The following is a 21324-nucleotide window of genomic DNA, read 5'->3' as shown; positions in this document are numbered from 1 at the left end:
ATAAGATGATTTATCAGCGTCAATGTCTGAAGTAGGATCCTCTGAACCAGAGAGATCCTCATCAGAGGAGGATTTATCAGTATGTTGTCGGTCATTACAAATTTCATCAGTATTGTGAGAATTTTTAAAAGACCTTTTACGTATATTTGAAGGCGATATAGCAGCCATAGCCTTCTGTATCGCATCAGCAATATAATTTTTCATATCAATAGGGATATCATTTACTTTAGATGTTGAAGGAACAACAGATACTGTACTAGCACTAATAGAAACCTTCTCTGCATTCAAAAGCTTATCATGACCACTGTTACATACTACTGCTGGAGATATAATCTCTACTATCTTACAACAGATACACTTAGCTTTGGTAGAACTGTGTTCATGCAGCAGGGTTACTACAGCAGCTTCTGAGACAGGATCAGATTGAGACATCTTGTAAAATGTAAAAAAGAAAAATAACATTAAACAGAAATATCTCATTTCCACATATAGCAGTTTCAGGAATGGGAAAAAATGCAAGTGCTAAATTTGGCAAAAAAAAGCAAATAGCATAGCCCTCTGAGCATAAAGAAGGCAAGGAGCATATAGGAAGTGAGGTAAAATAAAACTAAATTTTCCGGAAATTACGCAATTCGCACCATAACACAATTTTGTGCCAAACAACCTAGCGTCAACTAAGACGTAGGAAATGACGAACTTGCGTCATGACCGATGCACATTCGCACCCAAAAAATTCTCACGCCAAGAATGACGCAATAAATAACAGCATTTTGCGCCATCACAAGCCTAATTTGTCCACAAGTTTTCCCAAGAAAAAAAAATCAAATTGAAAAAAGACTATACCCTAGGTAAGACAAACTTCCTAAACATGATTCCCATAATGAAACTGCTAGACCTGACTCATGGTAAATATAAGTAAAATACATATATTTAAAACTTAACATTAATACATAAAGCGCCAAACCATAGTTGAGAGTGCCTTAAAATAATGATACATACTTACCGATAGACACCCATCCACATATAGCAGATAGCCAAACCAGTACTGAAAGCTATCAGCAGAGGTAATGGTATATAAGAGTATATCGTCGATCTGAAAAGGGAGGTAGGAGATGAATCCCTACGACCAATAACAGAGAACCCTTGAAAAGATTTCCTGCAAGGAAAACCATAAAATCAAACAGGCGATACTCTCTTCACATACCTCTGACAAACACTGTACTCTGAGAGGAATTGGGCTTCAGAATTCTTAGAAGTGCTTATCATAAAAATCAAGCACAAACTTACTTCACCACCTCCATAGGAGGCAAAGTTTGTAAAACTTTATTGTGAGTGTGGTGATGGATGTATTTATAGGCATTTTGAGATTTGGGAAACTTTGCCCCTCCTGGTAGGATTGTATATCCCATACGTCACTAGCTCATGGACTCTTGCCAATTACATGAAAGAAAAAGGTGTTATTTGGATTGTCTGATTTGTTAACCTATTTCAAGACAACAGAAATGTCTTGTAACTACAGGGACCACATTAAAGGGACAATAAACACAAATTTTTTCTTTCATGATTCAGATAGAACATGCAATTTTAAGCAACTTTCTAGTTTACTCCTATTATCAATTTCTCTCCGTTCTCTTGCTATCTTTATTCACAAAGCAGGAATGTGATGCATAAGAGCCGGCCCATTTTTGGTTGAGAACCTGGGTTATGCTTGCTTATTGGTGGGTAAATGTAATCCTCCAATAAGCAAGCGCTATCCATGGTGCTGAACCTAAAATGGACTGGCTACTAAGATTTACATTCCTGCTTTTAAAATAAAGATAGCAAGAGAACGAAGAAAAATTGATAATAGAAGTAAATTAGAAAGTTGCTTAAAATGGCATGCTCTACCTGAATCATGAAAGAAAAAAAATTTGGGTTCAGTCTCCCTTTAACCCCTTAATGACCACAGCACTTTTCCATTTTCTGTTCGTTTGGGACCAAGGCTATTTTTACATTTTTGCGGTGTTTGTGTTTAGCTGTAATTTTCCTCTTACTCGTTTACTGTACCCACACATATTATATACCGTTTTTTCTCGCCATTAAATGGACTTTATAAAGATACCATTATTTTCATCATATCTTATAATTTACTATAAAAAAAATTATAAAATATGAGGAAAAAATGGAAAAAAACCACACCTTTTCTAACTTTGACCCCCAAAATCTGTTACAAATCTACAACCACCAAAAAACACGCATGCTAAATAGTTTCTAAATTTTGTCCAGAGTTTAGAAATACCCAATGTTTACATGTTCTTTGCTTTTTTTGCACGTTATAGGCCATAAATACAAGTAGCACTTTGCTATTTCCAAACCACTTTTTTTTTTTTTAAATTAACGCTAGTTACATTGGAACACTGATATCTTTCTGGAATCCCTGAATATCCCATGACATGTATATATATATTTTTTTAGAAGACTTCCCAAAGTATTGATCTAGGCCAATTTTGGTATATTTCATGCCACCATTACACCGCCAAATGCGATCAAATAAAAAAAAAAGTTAACTTTTTCACATTTATTTTACAAACTAGGTTTCTCACTGAAATTATTTACAAACAGCTTGTGCAATTATGGCATAAATGGTTGTAAATTTTTCTCTGGGATCCCCTTTGTTCAGAAACAGCAGATATATACGGCTTTGGAGTTGCTTTTTAGTAATTAGAAGGCTGCAAAATGCCATTGCGCACCACACGTGTATTATGCCCAGCAATGAAGGGGTTAATATTAGGGAGCATGTAGGGAGCTTTTTGGGGTAATTTTAGCTTTAGTGTAATGTAGTAGACAACCCAAAGTATTGATCTAGGCCCATTTTGGTATATTTCATGCCACCATTTCACCGCCAAATGCGATAAAATAAAAAGTTAAATTTTTCCAAATTTTAGGTTTCTCACTGAAATTATTTACAAACAGCTTGTGTAATTATGGCACAAATTGTTGTAAATGCTTCTCTGGGATCCCCTTTGTTCAGAAATAGCAGACATATATGGCTTTGGCGTTGCTTTTTGGTATTTAGAAGGCCGCTAAATGCCGCTGCGCATCACACGTGTATTATGGCTAGCAGTGAAGGGGTTAATTAGGTAGCTTGTAGGGTTAATTTTAGCTTTAGTGTAGAGATCAGCCTCCCACCTGACACAGCACCCCCCTTGATCCCTCCCAAACAGCTCTCTTACCTCCCCCACCCCACAATTGTCCCCACCATCTTAAGTACTGGCAGAAAGTCTGCCAGTACTAAAATAAAAGGCATCCTTTTTTTTCTCTCTTTTTTCCCTTTGCATATTTACATATGCTGCTGTGTAGGATCCCCCCTTAGCCCCCAACCTCCCTAACCCCCCCCTCAAACAGCTCTCTAACCTCCCCCTCTACCTTCTTGGCAGCCATCTTGGGTACTGGCAGCTGCCTGCCAGTACCCAGTTTACAATATATAGTCTCTTTTTTATTTTGTATTTAATTTTTTTTCTGTAGTGTAGCTGTAGTGTAGCCCAAGACCAACCCCCACCCCCTCCCAGATCCCTTAGATTACTTTTTTGGGGCATTTCTTCCCCCCCCCTTCCTCCCACTTATACTTATACATCATTTCTGTAGTGTAGCGTTTCCCAAGCGCTCCCTCCCTGTGCACGCGCCCGTCCGCCGCCCCCCGTGTACGTGCGCGCTCCCGACTGTCCCACCTCTGATCCCGCCCCCTCTTTGTCTCAGAACCCATCGATGGCCGCCCACCCGCCTCTCACTGCAGCTCCCACCCACCAACGAATGCGGCCATCAATGTCTGGTGTAGAGAAGGCCACAGAGTGGCTCTCTCTGCACCGGAGGGGTACAAATTGTTATTGCAGGATGCCTCGATATTGAGGCATCCTGCAATAACCGGAAAGCAGCTGGAAGCGATCAGGATCGCTTCCAGCTGCTTTTCCAAACCGAGGACGTACGCCATACGTCCTCAGGCGTTAACTGTATTTTTTCTGAGGACGTATGGCGTACGTCCTTGGTCATTAAGGGGTTAAGAGTGGAGCGCAAACAATAAGGGATTTATTGCGCGCGTTTCACGCTTGTATTACAAGTTGAAAGTAAACGCAATTTACGCTAGATTGATTACCGCATCCTTAGTGCTCTGGTTAACGGTTTCACAAAACAAAAAAGTGTCACAAAACACATCAAAACTACATTACAATGTACACTTACACTCATAATAACACTATCTAATACAAATTATTAAAAAAAATATTTTACACAAACGTTATAAGGGCTCAAAGATATGAGGTCTCAGGTATAAGAAAAAAAGGCAGGCAAATGGATTTAACAGACATACATACATATACATGTCTGAAGATGTATGCGTGCGTGCGTGTGTGTATATATATATATATATATATATATATATATATATATACACACACACACACATACATATACATATATATATATATACACATACACACAGTATATATATATATACCTATATATAATCATATATCTATATAGGTATAGCTATATATTGTACCAAAATACCATCAGATATATGTAGAAATATGTATTTATGAATAAATAGAACATATTCTGTTAAGTAAAGAACATTTGAATGTGAAATATTCATATTTTCATGTCGGGTTAGCACACATGAGAATATGTGATTGGGTTTTTCATGAGAGTAAGGTGTCCCCCCCCTTTTTTTTGCCATTGACTTCTTTGGGGAATACGTGATAGTGCATGCCATATGTAAACTTTGGGATTGTCACACTCATTGGGTTTGCGCACGAGCGAAAACAGTTTACTTTCAACTCGTAATATGAGAGCAACCGGACAAGTGCAAAAAAGACAAGAGCAACCGGACAAGTGCAAAAAAGCTTTCTTCTAGCGCAATTAACGCTCGAGCAGGAGCTTTGGTTAGCGCTCCACTTGTAATCTAGCCCAAAGTGTTTTATGTCACTTTAATTTAGCAATACATTTCATGTGGTCTTTTTAAAGCGATGCTGTGACTGAAATTTGTAGCTAAAAGGTAAATATGTGAGGATATAGAAGCAACAACGGGCGCCAACATAGTGTGAATCAGTTTACATCAGCTGAGAAATAAAGTATAAGAAATATACTCACAAGTGGAGTGGCACCTTAAATCAACAAGGTGCGTGCAGGCAGGCTGACATTCAAAACCAGCAGTCAGTACGCTGGAGGTCTCACCCGGGAAACCTATGGATTGATGGAGACAGGTGTGGCTTACGTCAGCTGTGGATCGTTTGAGAGGCCGGAATACCAGTGGAGAGGTGCAAACAACTGTGGATACTTTCTCCAGATGATCGTATTCGTGCAATCAGATTTAATCCCAAATGAAATGGTGATTGTCCAAATAAGGAAAAGTGTTCGATATCCAACCAAATATAAAATCAATAGGACATCAATATAAAATAGCAAAGAAACCGGGTCTGTATAAAAACAGAATATTTTATTTGCTACGCGTTTCTCAGTCCGTAAAGGACCGTTTCCTCAGGCATATACATAGGTGTTTCACAGGTGACTATTTATACCTGATAATGACCCGGAATCTAATCTGGAGGTCATCTCCAAACAATTGTACATTAAAAAATATATATTGTTAAAAACAAAGTAATAAAAGTGTCATATTGAGCATTGTTCGGAAATGATATACATGTCTTAAAAAGATGTATGAAAATTTTTTGCAAGTAACTATTTAAAAGCATGTTTGCACTAGTGTTGTGACCTGTAATAATGTTACTGAAAATGCATCACCCTAACTAATATGTTCAGTAAGTGATCATTTCACGAATAGGGTAGTTAGAAAATGGCATAATAACCATTCAAAAAAAAGAGAACAGCGCTTTTTTTGTCTTTAAAATATTTTAGGCTTCAATAAAGTTCTAGGTAGGGCTCGAACTCTTGACCCTATGTGTGCTAGGTTTGTGTTTATCTAAAAGAGCTAATCAAATGTAATGAAAAATTAGGTGATGTTGGTCTAGATATACCAAAAACATGCCAAAGTTATAGTATGAAAATAGATACCGAAAATTATACGGGTACCAATTCGTTGAACAATTATTATAGAGAGGCATCATGATTAGTTAAATGAATAGTATAATTGGTTAATATCATAAAAAACAATCCCCCAGAAAATAATTTGAGATTCAATAAATTTCCAGGTTGGGCTCAAACCCATGACCTTGTGTATACTAGGTTTGTACTTATCTAAAAGAGCTAATCGGAAGTAATAACAAATTGTGTGATGTTGGTCTCGATATACCAAAGACATACCAAAGTTATAGTAAGAAATAAAAGCAGAAAGCCATCATAGTACCAATTTGTTGAACAATTGTTATTGCATAGCAACATGACTTGTTGCAAGAAGCAAACATGGTAATGAATATTAGATAAATGTTATTGGATTCTGAATGAAACTAAAAACGTACTTCACTATGTATATTGTATGATAATTGTTAATAAAATAATATATTTGTGTATGCGGTATGGTGGTCGCAAGAGTGAGTAGGATTTAACAATGAAGATAAGTGGTAGTGATGGTGTTGTAGTTGGAAATAATATAGGTATGATGTAAAAAAAAAAAAAAAAAATGATTAATGGTGGAAAAGAAATATCCCTTTCAGTCAATTCCAAAGAATACGGAGGAATTGCTCAGATATTAACACCTTTGAGTCACAAAGCAAGATTCTATACCAACGTTTTCTTGACAAGGGATACCCTATAGACCTACTTGATCGTTGTCTTAATAGAGCACGAGATCTAGACAGAAATCTCTTTTTTAACAAATTTGAAAACAAAACAACTAATTCCAGTGATCCCACTAGTGCTAAGGCAGATAGCGAACCTCTTTTTATAACACAATACAACAGTAACCACAAAAAAATTTGCAATATATTGTACAAACATTGGAACATTATCCAAAAGGACCCTCTATTGAAAAATATAGTTAAAGAAAGACCAAAAATCGTCTATAGACGGGCACCAACCCTTAGGAACAAATTAGCACCAAGTAAAAGGGTCAAACATTGCCAATCTTCTCTTAATAATCCGAAAAAAACTCTGAACTTTTTAAGATCATATGGTTCTTATAAATGTGGCAAGAGAGGATGTAATATGTGCAAATTTATCAGTTCCCAAAAAACATTTAAATCTAATACCACCGGTCTCACTTTCCGGATCTCACATCGTCTCAATTGCGAGTCGAAGTACATTGTTTATCTTTTAAACTGTGTATGTGGGGTCCAATATATTGGACGTACTACTAGAAATATACGCACCCGTTGGGGTGAACATTATCGCAACTGCAAGAATTGTAAGAAAAGTAAAATTAACCATAGTGTTCCTAATCATTGTGAAATGATACATGATGGTAGATCAGACATTTTCAAAATCATTCCAATAGATCATGTATCCCCCTCGACAGATTACGATCGTCTAATTAAACTTAGACAATTAGAAACATATTGGATACACAAGCTCAAAACACTGTATCCCCAGGGTTTGAATGCCAATGTTGATTTGGCAGCTTTCATTTAAATTTATTCACATTATCATCAAATACAGAGAATTTATTATATATTATACTTTGTATACATCAATAGACTGCACCGGTTTTATAAACACATCTGTATTACTCATACATCATTTCAGGTACATACACACAAAGAGAATGAATCAGACCAAACATTGCAATTAGTCCTTAATAACATAAGATCCGACCCACCAATTCAGAGTCTAGTAAACCCAGATCCTTATATAATCTGTCATTCACAGATAGCCCATTAGACCAAGTGTAGGTTTGCCATACACAAGGACACGAGTTCGTGTCCACCCTACAACCGGTGAAAAATTCACCATTAATCATTTTTTTTTTTTTACATCATACCTATATTATTTCCAACTACAACACCATCACTACCACTTATCTTCATTGTTAAATCCTACTCACTCTTGCGACCACCATACCGCATACACAAATATATTATTTTATTAACAATTATCATACAATATACATAGTGAAGTACGTTTTTAGTTTCATTCAGAATCCAATAACATTTATCTAATATTCATTACCATGTTTGCTTCTTGCAACAAGTCATGTTGCTATGCAATAACAATTGTTCAACAAATTGGTACTATGATGGCTTTCTGCTTTTATTTCTTACTATAACTTTGGTATGTCTTTGGTATATCGAGACCAACATCACACAATTTGTTATTACTTCCGATTAGCTCTTTTAGATAAGTACAAACCTAGTATACACAAGGTCATGGGTTTGAGCCCAACCTGGAAATTTATTGAATCTCAAATTATTTTCTGGGGGATTGTTTTTTATGATATTAACCAATTATACTATTCATTTAACTAATCATGATGCCTCTCTATAATAATTGTTCAACGAATTGGTACCCGTATAATTTTCGGTATCTATTTTCATACTATAACTTTGGCATGTTTTTGGTATATCTAGACCAACATCACCTAATTTTTCATTACATTTGATTAGCTCTTTTAGATAAACACAAACCTAGCACACATAGGGTCAAGAGTTCGAGCCCTACCTAGAACTTTATTGAAGCCTAAAATATTTTAAAGACAAAAAAAGCGCTGTTCTCTTTTTTTTGAATGGTTATTATGCCATTTTCTAACTACCCTATTCGTGAAATGATCACTTACTGAACATATTAGTTAGGGTGATGCATTTTCAGTAACATTATTACAGGTCACAACACTAGTGCAAACATGCTTTTAAATAGTTACTTGCAAAAAATTTTCATACATCTTTTTAAGACATGTATATCATTTCCGAACAATGCTCAATATGACACTTTTATTACTTTGTTTTTAACAATATATATTTTTTAATGTACAATTGTTTGGAGATGACCTCCAGATTAGATTCCGGGTCATTATCAGGTATAAATAGTCACCTGTGAAACACCTATGTATATGCCTGAGGAAACGGTCCTTTACGGACTGAGAAACGCGTAGCAAATAAAATATTCTGTTTTTATACAGACCCGGTTTCTTTGCTATTTTATATTGATGTCCTATTGATTTTATATTTGGTTGGATATCGAACACTTTTCCTTATTTGGACAATCACCATTTCATTTGGGATTAAATCTGATTGCACGAATACGATCATCTGGAGAAAGTATCCACAGTTGTTTGCACCTCTCCACTGGTATTCCGGCCTCTCAAACGATCCACAGCTGACGTAAGCCACACCTGTCTCCATCAATCCATAGGTTTCCCGGGTGAGACCTCCAGCGTACTGACTGCTGGTTTTGAATGTCAGCCTGCCTGCACGCACCTTGTTGATTTAAGGTGCCACTCCACTTGTGAGTATATTTCTTATACTTTATTTCTCAGCTGATGTAAACTGATTCACACTATGTTGGCGCCCGTTGTTGCTTCTATATCCTCACAGATTCATTGATCCAGTACACCGTGGACACAAGCGGAGCAAGCCTTTCTATCACGAACTCTTGATTGTTACCATATCCTTTATTTTGAAGTGGACTGTCCATTGTCTGTTTCCACTCACTCTCTTATAAGTTTTGGACTTTTTAAGTACACTGGACACTGGGACACTTATACATATTTATATGTCCAAATTGCACAAGTGTTTTGTTATATGTTGATATTTACGTTTATTTTTATATATATTTTTCTACTTTTAAAGTATTTTTTTGTCTTAAACACACCATAGCGGTTGGTGTTACCACACACTGAGCCAAGTTGTAAATTCGCTTATCAATCAATTTTTTATTTTATATCTTTATTTGCACAACACCCATTTTCTATTTAAGCAGATACATCACGATTTTTACACCATCACATGTTTCCTTAGTAGCGCGTCCCCTTAGTTTTTTCTTCTATAGAATTAACTTTACTAAAAGGTAAATATATTCAATGCTGAAAATTGCAGAAACAGCACTCAATGGTCTCCTTGTATTGATACATTTCATCCAAGAAAAAAATTGTTTAAATAGCATGTACCTTATATGCTATTGTTTTGGCTATTGAATGTGGCTTTAAATTGGATGTTTCATAAGTTTCTATAAAAGGGACATGTGCACACGACTAAACCTATGTAGATATGCTCTTATGAAAAAAGTGATGTTTAAACAAAGGATACTAAAGGAATGATGCATGTCACTATGTGTTGAACAATGAAACACATTTATCTCTAAAGTCTTCTAAAATGTTTAATTTATTCTAAGACTAAGACATAAAGCATTAAGTGTAAACCAGCTCTCAGGTAAAACAACAAAAAACACATAAAGTAAAATAAATACAAACCTTGCTTTTGGCTTCTAGACGTTTAATTTTATAAACCTGAGTATCTGTAATCTGTTGTTTGGCATCTATAGACAGTCTGTGCTCCAGGAAAGAATAAGCAAACAACACTGGTGGTTGGATGGGAGAGGTGAGGTAGAATATGAAGGAGCCAGTGTCATATTCGAGATGATGTTGTAATTCAAATGCACAGGCCCAGTCTGGTAGCTGGTAAGAGAATGAGATTTTGCAAAACTTTCAGCAAATAATCTCTATTTCGTATAGTTTAAGTTTACCAATTTAAAATATGTGTATAATAAATGTAAATCATTCAAAGATCTTTACGACAGAGAAAGCATGAAATCCCCAAATAACACATGGCACACATGAACTAGCATTGTCCGGCTGTGAAAAGCTAATAAAATGCACCGAGATAAGAGGCGACCTGCTGGGGCTTAGAAACAAGCAGAAATTTACAGGTTTAGAAGTTATAAAATGTATTAATATAACAATGCTGGTTTTGCAAAGTTGGAAAATGGGTAGTTAAAGGCATTATCTATCTTCTTAAACAATACAAATTGTCAAGTAGACTGTCCCTTTAATAAACAGGTCAGCTGACAATTGCTTACATTGGCCCTGTATATATTTGTATAATGTAATCATATCTCCTTGCCTCTTTTCCAGTATAATAATAATTCCATCCTTTCTTTGTATTGTAAATCTTCAATTTCCATGATCAATTTTGTCACGCTGCTCTGTACTTTTTCCAGTTCTAATATATCCTTCTTATAAACTGGTGCCCAAAACTGTACTGCATGTTCTAGATTGGAGTCTTACCATTGATTTATAAAAAGGAAAATTACATTTTCATAAAAAAAAAACAAATGATACCCTTTTTTATACATGACTGTACCTCTGCAACTGCCGACTGATCTAACATCTTATTTGCAGGAGTTAAAGTGATATGAATGTCAAATATAAACTTGAATTAGTCCGGTAGAGCATGCAGTTTCAAAAAAACTCTTCAATGTATTTCCATTATCAAATTGTGCACATTTTTTTCTATTTGTACACCTTATCTGAGGCACCAGTTCCTTCTGAGCATGTGCAAGAGTTTACAGTGTATATTAGCCTGTGATTGGTTGATGGCTGTCACATGATATAGGGATAGAAACAGAAATTTCTGAGAAAAAAAATCCAATGCTCCTTTGAAATTCAAATTAAAATATTTTGCCTTGTTTTGGTATTCAGTTCAACTATATTTAATGGTTCTTTTGAATACAAAGTAAAAATGCTTTTATAAAAAAGTTAATTTATGCTTACCTGATAAATTGATTTCTTCTATGTTAAGACGAGTCCACGGATTCATCCTTTACTTGTGGGATATTATCCTCCTGCTAACAGGAAGTGGCAAAGAGCACCACAGCAGAGCTGTCTATATAGCTCCTCCCTTAGCTCCACCCCCCAGTCATTCGACCAAAGGTACAGGAAGAAAAAGGAGAAACTACAAGGTGCAGAGGTGACTGAAGTTTAAATAAAAAAAATATAATCTGTCTTAAAATGACAGGGCGGGCCGTGGGCTCATCTTACCATAGAAGAAATCAATTTATTAGATAAGCATAAATTTACTTTTATTCTATAAAGGTAAGACGAGTCCATGGATTCATCCTTTACTTGTGGGATACAATACCAAAGTTACAGGACACGGATGAACGGGAGGGACAAGACAGATGGTTAAACAGAAGGCACCACTGTTTGAAGAACTTTTCTCCCAAAAATAGCCTCCGAAGAAGCAAAGGTATCAAATTTGTAAAATTTGGAAAAGGTATGAAGCGTAGACCAAGTTGCAGCCTTACAAATCTGTTCAACAGAAGCATCATTTTTAAAAGCCCATTGTGGAAGCCACCGCTCTAGTAGAGTGAGCTGTAATCCTTTCAGGAGGCTGCTGTCCAGCAGTCTCGTATGCCAAACGGATGATGCTTTGCAGCCAAAAGGCAAGAGAGGTAGCCGTAGCTTTTTGACCTCTACGTTTTCCAGAATAGACAACAAACAAAGAAGATGTTTGACGGAAATCTTTGGTCGCTTGCAAGTAAAACTTTAAAGCACGAACCACGTCCAATTTGTGCGACGCTCCTTCTTAGAGGAAGAATTAGAACACAGAGAACGAACAACAATTTCCTGATTAATATTCTTATTAGTAACAATCTTAGGAAGGAATCCAGGTTTGGTACGCAAAACCACCTTATCAGCATGGAAAACAAGATAAGGCGAGTCGCATTGCAATGCAGATAGTTCAGAAACTCTTTGAGCTGAAGAGATAGCAACTAAAAACAGAACTTTCCAAGATAGAAGCTTAATATCTATGGAATGCATAGGTTCAAACGGAACCCCTTGAAGAACTTTAAGAACTAAATTCAAACTCCATGGCGGAGCAACAGGTTTAAACACAGGATTGATTCTAACTAAAGCCTGACAGAACGACTGAACGTCTGGAACATCTGCCAGACGTTTGTGCAGTAGAATTGATAAAGCAGATATCTATCCCTTTAAGGAACTAGCTGATAGCCCCTTCTCCAATCCTTCTTGGAGAAAGGACAAAATCCTAGGAATCCTGATCTTACTCCATGAGTAGCCTTTGGATTCGCACCAATAAAGATATTTACGCCATATCTTATGATAAATTTTCCTGGTGACAGGCTCTCGAGCCTGAATCAAGGTATCTATGACCGACTCAGAGAAACCCCGCTTGGATAAGATCAAGTGTTCAATCTCCAAGCAGTCAGCCGCAGAGAAACTAGATTTGGATGCTGGAACGGACCTTGAATCAGAAGGTCCTGTCTCAGTGGCAGAGTGGCCACGCAGGTGCCATCAAAAACATAGAAGCTCTCTCCTGTTTGATTCTGGCAATCAAACGAGGAAGGAGAGGAAATGGTGGAAACACATAAGCCAGGTTGAACGACCAGGGTACTGCTAGAGCATCTATCAGTACTGCCTGAGGGTCCCTTGACCTGGACCCGTAACGAGGAAGTTTGGCGTTCTGACGAGACGCCATCAGATCCAATTGTGGTGTGCCCCTTTGCTGAATCAATTGTGCAAACACCTCCGGATGGAGTTCCCACTCCCCCGGATGAAAAGTCTGACGACTTAGAAAATCCGCTTCCCAGTTCTCCACCCCTGGGATATATATTGCTGATAGATGGCAAGAGTGAGTCTCTGCCCATCAAATTATTTTGGTAACCTCTATCATCGCTAGAGAACTCTTTGTTCCCCCCTGATGATTGATATATGCTACAGTTGTGATATTGTCCGACTGGAATCTTATGAATCTGGCTGATGCCAGCTGAGGCCACGCCTGAAGTGCGTTGAATATCGCTCTCAGTTCTAGAATATTTATCGGGAGGAGAGCCTATAGGTATATAGGTCTTCTACACAGTGTAAGAACGCCTCTCTTTTTGTCTGGTTTACAGACAATTGAGAAAGATGGAATCTCCCCCTTGTGGGAGAATCTGTGAAATCTAGAAGATACCCCTGGGTTATTATTTCTAAAACCCAGGAGTCCTCAACGTCTCTTGCCCAAGCCTGAGCGAAGAAAGTCTGCCCCCTACTAGATCCGGTCCCGGATCGGGGGCTACCCCTTCATGCTGTCTTGGTGGCAGCAGCGGGCTTCTTGGCCTGTTTACCTTTGTTCCAAGTCTGGTTAGGTCTCCAGACTGACTTGGATTGAGCAAAATTCCCCTCCTGCTTTGCGGCAGGGGAAGAGGTAGAGGGACCACCTTTGAAGTTTCGAAAGAAATTATTTTGTTTGGTCCTCATCTTATTCGTCGTATCCTGAGGAAGGCCATGGCCTGTCCCTCCAGTGATGTCTGAAATGATCTCTTTCAGTTCAGACCCGAATAGGGTCTTACCCTTGAAAGGGATGGCTAAAAGCTTAGCCTTTGATGACACATCAGCAGACCAGGACTTAAGCCATAACGCTCTACGCGTTAAAATGGCAAAAACGGAATTCTTCGCTGCCAATTTAGCCAGTTGAAAAGCGGCATCTGTAATGAAAGAATTAGCTAGCTTGAGAGCCCTAATTCTATCCAGAATATCATCTAATGGGGTCTCAACCTGAAGAGACTCTTCCGGAGCCTCGAACCAAAAGGACGCTGCAGTAGTTACAGGACCAATGCACGCTAAAGGTTGGAGAAGAAAACCTTGATGAACAAATATTTTCTTCAGGAGAGCCTCTAATTTTTTATCCATAGGATCTTTGAAAGCACAACTGTCCTCAATAGGTATAGTTGTACGCTTAGCCAGGGTAGAAATAGCTCCCTCCACCTTAGGGACCGTCTGCCATGAGTCCCGCATGGCGTCTGATATGGGAAACATTTTCTTAAAAGTAGGAGGGGGAGCGAATGGAATACCTGGTCTATCCCACTCCTTAGTAACAATTTCCGAAATCCTCTTAGGGACCGGAAAAACATCAGTGTAGGCAGGAACGTCTAAGAATCTGTCCATTTTAAACAATTTCTCTGGAACCACAATAGGGTAACAATCATCCAGAGTCGCTAAAACCTCCCTGAGCAATAAGCGGAGGTGTTCTAGTTTAAATTTAAAAGCCGTCATATCTGAGTCTGTCTGAGGGAACATATTTCCTGAATCAGAAATCTCTCCCTCAGCCAGCAAATCCCTCACTTCAGAACATTGTTAAGGTACATCGGATTTGGCTAATAAAGCGTCAGAGGGCTCAGTGTTTGTTCTCACACCAGACCTACTGCGCTTCCCGTGCAACCCAGGCAGCGTAGATAAAACCTCTGTGAGGGTAGTATTCATAACTGCGGCCATATCTTGCAGGGTGAAAGAATTAGACGCACTAGAAGTACTTGGCGTCGCTTGTGCGGGCGTTAACGGTTGTGACACTTGGGGAGAATTAGATGGCATAACCGGATTCCCTTCTGACTGAGAATCATCCTGCGACATACTTTTAGTAGCTAAAATATGTTCTTTACAATTTATTGACCTTTTAGTGCATGAGGGACACATTCTAAGTGGAGGTTCCACAATGGCTTCTAAACATATTGAACATTGACTTTCCTCAATGTCAGACATGTTGAACAGGCTAGTAATGACTACAAACAAGCATGAAAACACTTTATTTAGTGAAAAAAAATAACAATCTTAAAAAACGGTACTGCGCCTTAAAGAGAAAAAAAGCATACACGTTCTGCAAAACAGCCTAAACATGCCCCAAATTTTTCAAAATGTTGTAAGCAGACACAATATATGTAGTTAAGATTGCCCCACAAGGTATTTTAACATTTAACCCTTTAATGTGCAAACCGGATTGAAAATAGGCCCAGATCCGGAAAAAACACCCTCAGCACCTTGCCACAGCCCTGCTGTGGCCCTACCTGCCCTCAGGCATAGTAAATGTGGGGTTAAAGCTTCAATTTGGCCCAAAACATCCACCAGGGCACTCAGGAGTTAGAGATTGCTGCGAGAAACTAACTGCGCATCTGAGGCGCGAAAATTGGCCCCGCCCATCTCACTCGATGTCTCCACAGCCTCAAAGAACCGCACCAGAGCGGTTATAACTAGCCATGTGGGTTCTGAGACCCAGAAATTAAGCCATGTGTGCCCTCAATAAAGTTGCCCAAAACGTTATTGCCCACAAAACGTTAAAGCACTCCCAGATCATAAAAAGTTTGCCCACAAACATAAAAAGTTTGCCCACAAACATTTACAACTCAGTGTCAACCATATTTGTAATTGGCCCCTTATGCAAGCCTAGTAATGCCCTTCTTATTAGCTCTAGGATTACTGCTTACCCTTACCCTCCTGGGTATAATGTCAGCCTTTCTGAAATACACAGTCTCTCCAGAAAAATATGACTGAACATACCTCACTGCTGCATAGCATGAAAACGTTCCTCACACTGAAGTTTCCTGTACTCCTCAGCCTCTGTGGGAACAGCACTGGATCTTAGTTACAAATGCTAAGATCATCATCCTCCAGGCAGCAGTCTTCATCCATCTGCTGCCTGAGAGTAAATAGTACACACCGGTACCATTTAAAATAACAAACTCTTGCTTGAAGAAATTAAAAACTAATATTTTATCACCTCTTCCACTTTACCCTTCCTAGTACTTAGAGTAGGCAAAGAGAATGAATGGGGGGTGGAGCTAAGGGAGGAGCTATATAGACAGCTCTGCTGTGGTGCTCTTTGCCACTTCCTGTTAGCAGGAGGATAATATCCCACAAGTAAAGGATGAATCCGTGGACTCGTCTTACCTTTATAGAAGAAAGATATATTTTCACACTTTTTTCCCTAAATAATAGTAAATTAATCATTAGATTGAGATTTTCTCCCCATTCATTTTTGGGTGAAGATGATGATCTCAAATGTCAAGCAAAAATTGTAAAAAAATACAACTATTCATCATTGCTTGAATACGTATTAAAATAAGAGAAAGAGATCATGTTTATCTGAGTGTTTCAAGGGACATACACTAAGTAGGGGTAATGGTAGTATGCTCCCCTGGGCTACAGTGATAGATTAGGGTATAGACATTTGCAGTTGTATCCTAAATGCATTCCTTTTGTTTAGGTCCTACTCAGTTGGAACATCAGCTCTGTGACCATAATGACTAAGAAAATAATAGAACTATAAAGACCTTTGAATATAGGAAAATATATGGTTATGACATTTATTTGTTTAAAAAAGTAAACCCAAAACAACACAGAACAAACAATTTAGACATACAGCTGCCACAGTAATTATAAAACAAGATATGGACGTATTAAACAAACCTACCTTGATGGACTGACTTATTGTCTCATTACAAAGTGAAACTACTTCCAAATAAAGAAGAGTATGTTGCTTCAGAAGCATGATGCAGTAGTCTTTTAAAATCTCCAGGTCAACAAGTTTTGTATTATCTTTAACCTTATAGACAACTTCCCATTGTCCAATTTTAGATGAAATAGGTGTCTTCATTAGCTGGAGAAGTCAAAATGTTGTGTTAATAATAAAAAAAAAGGAAACAAACAAAAATATATAATAAATTATGAATTATTTTGAGAAGAGCATTATATGCAGTAATCTTACCCCCCCCCTAAAAAAAAGAACCCAAAACCTTTGCATCATCAATTATGAATTACTCCTCAAATGGGGGAGGGGGGGGGGGGTCAGAGCCAGCTGCTTGAGACTGAGCTCCAGTCTCAAAGTCTCATATTCAAAAACTGTTTATATAAAATCTACCCATTTTATCTTGAATACAGGGGTATTGTGATCCTTATATACTAAACCACTGCTGGAAATACTGTGTTCCCAAAGTGCAACTCTTGTCTCTACTGCACCATCAGAGTTTTGAGTCCAGCATCAAAGGAGGTAAACCCTCTAGCACCTCTGAAAATCAAAGGTGCTGTTGTCTGAGTCAGTGTTAATGTGCCTGGACAACAGCAAAGGGCTAATTAAGCTTCTATGCATCAGCACTTCAAGCATGGAGCAAGGAAATAAACCTCTACATGCAAACATTGTGGAGGATCAGAGTTCACTTCTTGTGGTTTGCTGCTCTTTTTCTACACACAGGTATATAAATTACTCATCTCTTTAATTTCTCAGACAAATGTCAACAACCTACATTTTACTGGACATATTGAATTGGAATATTTTTCATTGCTTGTACAATTAAGGAGTGGCATAATTATTCCAAGAATAAATACCAATATTGACCAGAATAATGAGCAATACAGAAGAAAACCAACAGACAACAGTGATTGGATCACCCAATGACCTCTAAACCTTTCCATATGTCAACTACTAGGTCACATAGTTACCATAGGTGTTAGAACCCCCTTTCTATTGCAATGTATGTCAATAATCATATTTAGTTTAAACCACTTAAATGATCATAAATGCTAAAGTGCAAGCTGTCCAAAACCTACAGACTGAGACACTAGGGTGCTATAGGCACACTATTGTTTCTCATGAACTGTAAACCTACTGGGGAATGAAGAGACAACAGCAAACATTAGACCTCTACATATATAAACCTCTTACTGTGCCTGATTGTCATACCTTGTACATAATGTCCTCTTAAATTACAGTCAACAATCCCTTCCCCTAAAATTCTCACTGTTGTATGGGGCAACTGTTTTCAAATATGATAAAACTGTAAATTAGACAAACTTGGAAAACATACAAGTGTCTTATTGATTATTTCCTTAATCTCTTTTACATTTTGTTAACCATTTTATTAAAGGGACAGTCTATTAAAAAACGGATTCAGATAGCGCATGTAATTTTAAACAACTTTCCAATTTACTTTTATCATTCATTTTGCTTTGTTCTCTAGGTATTCTTAGTTGAAAGCTAAACCTAGGTAAGCTCATATGCTAATTTCTTAGCCCTTGAAGGCCGCCTCCTATCTGAATGCATTTTGAATTTTTTTTCACCACGAGAGGGCATTAGTTCACGTATGCCATATAGGTAACATTGTGCTGAGGCCCGTGGAGTTACCTAGGACACTGATTGTCTAAAATGCAAGTCTGTCAAAAGAACTGAAATAAGGGGGCAGTCTGAAGAGGCTTAGATACAAGGTAATCGCAGAGGTAAAAAGTATATTAATATAACTGTATTGGTTATGCAAAATTGGGGAATGGTAATAAAGGGATTATTTATCTTTTTAAATAATACAAATTCTGGTGTTGACTGTCCTTTAACAAAAAGTAATTTAAAAAAGTCAAATCAGATGTTTCATAAATAGACAGCATATTTGTAAAGTTATTTACCTTGTATTCTGCAGGCTCTCCATATGTTGTGAGAATATACAAAAAATCGTTTCTATGTTCTACGTGATAAATCATTCCTGGGACCCGCTGATGAACCAGAAAAGGGGATTTAAAGGGTTGCTGCATGTCAACCAGCCAAACTTCAGATGTAGTTTTACTGTTACTATTTAAAGTAAGAAAGCGCTTGTCTCTGGTGCAATATAAATCCACAAAAAACCTACAGAAAAGGATGCCAAAATGGTATTACTTACACATCCATTTGCATTTATTCTATTGTTAGATACTGTATAACAGTTTCAAAATATAGTATCACAATCTTAATATTTTAATATATTAATGTTTTATCTGTTTATACTTGATTACTCTTATGTCATGGGAGTGAATATGCATAATTTGATAAAAAAAAAAATCAATTTATTAAAGGGGTATAAGCTATTACTATTTTTCAGTAGCAACATCAGGACGTACAAACATATATGAAAGTAACTAAAGCAAATGCATATCATCAGGTTACATCAATGTCATTACTGACAAAAAAAAAAAGTTGAATTTCTCGTTTAAAGGGACATGGAACTGAAAAAATGTTCTTTCATGGTTTAGGTAGAACATACAATTTTAAATTTCCAGTTTACTTCTATTATCAAATTTGTTTCATTCTCTTGGTATCATTTGTTGAAGGAGCAGCAATGTACTACTGGTTTTTAACTAAACACATGGGTGAGTCTTTGACAATCGGTATATACTATATATGCAGCCACTCAATCAGCAGCTAGAAACTAGGTTATTTGCTGCTCCTAAGCTTACCAAGATAAACCTTTCAGCAAAGGATAGGAGAAGGAAGCAAATTAAATAATAGAAGTAAATTGGAAAGTTGTTTAAAATTGCATGCTCTTTCTGAATTATGAAAGAAAAAATTTGGGTTTATGTCCCTTTAATTACATTACTGCCTAAGTCATAGGATGTATTTCTCGTAACACAAAGTAAAATATCACAAAATATTTAAATTTTTAACAATACAGTTAAAATAAAACAGTTTTTCGTCTGAGCAATATTGTTACTATCAAACCCAAAGGTGGAGTGTACTCGCTTTACCACCACCGCTAAAATGGTATTTACCAATAAAGAGGATAAAGTACTAATAAGTATCACGTTAAAAGAGGTTAACAACCTATAAGGAAAATTAAAGCCTCTTAAGTTGAAAGAGGATTTGTCAGGTTTTTATTGTTTTTTTATAATATAATCATACATTCCAACTGAAGCCAAATACAAACTGATGTTTTTCAGATTTTTAAATCTCCCCACTTACCGATACATATTTTACTTCCTTGTCACGTTTTCATTACAACCAATTGACTTTCTGGCCAATCGGTGGCCGTGAAGCTACGTCATCATAATATGTCATCTATTGTGCATGCGCAAAATCTGTTACACACAAGTCTGTCGGACGCGCGTGCCCAATTCGCGTATGCGCACAACTATTTGTGGACACTGCTGCTTCGTATCATTATTGAAGAGCCCTGATCACCGATTCGCGCATGCGCAATGTGTCCCTGATCGCCTATTCGCGCATGCACAATGTGTTCCCTGATCGCCGAGTCGCGCATGCGCAATGTGTTCCCTGATCGTGAATGCGCATTTAAGGTACGTATAGAGCGGGTGGGACCACTCTATACGTAAAGGCCTAAAAATACAGGAAGAGGAGGGTGGGCGGAGCAAGGACGAACACAGTAAGGAAATAAAATAATAAAATATAACGTAAATCTTTGCAAAAAAAAAATCAACTATCATAGCGATGCATATATATTACTGCTAAATATTACATATATGCTTTGCTGAGATTAAAATTTTACTTTCACTTTAAGTAACAAGATCTATATTTTGTTCGGATTTAAAGGGACATCATGGATGCTTCAATTTTGAAACCTAGGCTACACTGTAGGTAACTGAAGGAGAGTTGCTGCACATGTGCAAACATGTCAACACTGGGTGTTAGTGAAAGACTGATTTCATCATGGCTGCACACATAACTAGACAGCACTACCAGAATAGTATACACTTCCCTTTATTAGCACCAGGAAGCAAAAAACATGACGTTTCGGGCTCAAATGCCCTTAATCATATGACCTTATTTCAGTATACACCTCTCTTTTATACACGTCACCACAGGTGTAGCAATTTACTAATTTACCTGATCTCTCTACAACATTTTCAAATATAAGTGACACATGCTAACACTAAAACAG

The 21324-nt window shown here is 37.3% G+C and overlaps 1 protein-coding gene across 2 annotated transcripts in view; it reads right to left on the bottom strand.

Annotated features, from left to right (window-relative positions):
• The window catches only part of PREPL (prolyl endopeptidase like), a 246159-nt gene that overhangs the window by 95134 nt on the left and 129701 nt on the right, over positions 1–21324 (bottom strand). For both annotated transcript variants that reach the window (XM_053712270.1, XM_053712269.1), the window contains exons 4-6: positions 19082–19298; positions 17103–17288; positions 10331–10534 (exon numbers count right to left, since the gene is read on the bottom strand). In XM_053712270.1, the coding sequence (XP_053568245.1) occupies positions 10331–10534; positions 17103–17288; positions 19082–19298 (607 nt within the window). The remainder of the gene's footprint in view (positions 1–10330; positions 10535–17102; positions 17289–19081; positions 19299–21324) is intronic.

The sequence above is a fragment of the Bombina bombina genome, chromosome 4, assembly GCF_027579735.1.
Source record: "Bombina bombina isolate aBomBom1 chromosome 4, aBomBom1.pri, whole genome shotgun sequence".
Classification (NCBI taxonomy): domain Eukaryota; kingdom Metazoa; phylum Chordata; class Amphibia; order Anura; family Bombinatoridae; genus Bombina; species Bombina bombina.
Note: the sequence above shows the minus strand (reverse complement) of the source record. Positions and strands in the feature narration are given on the sequence as shown.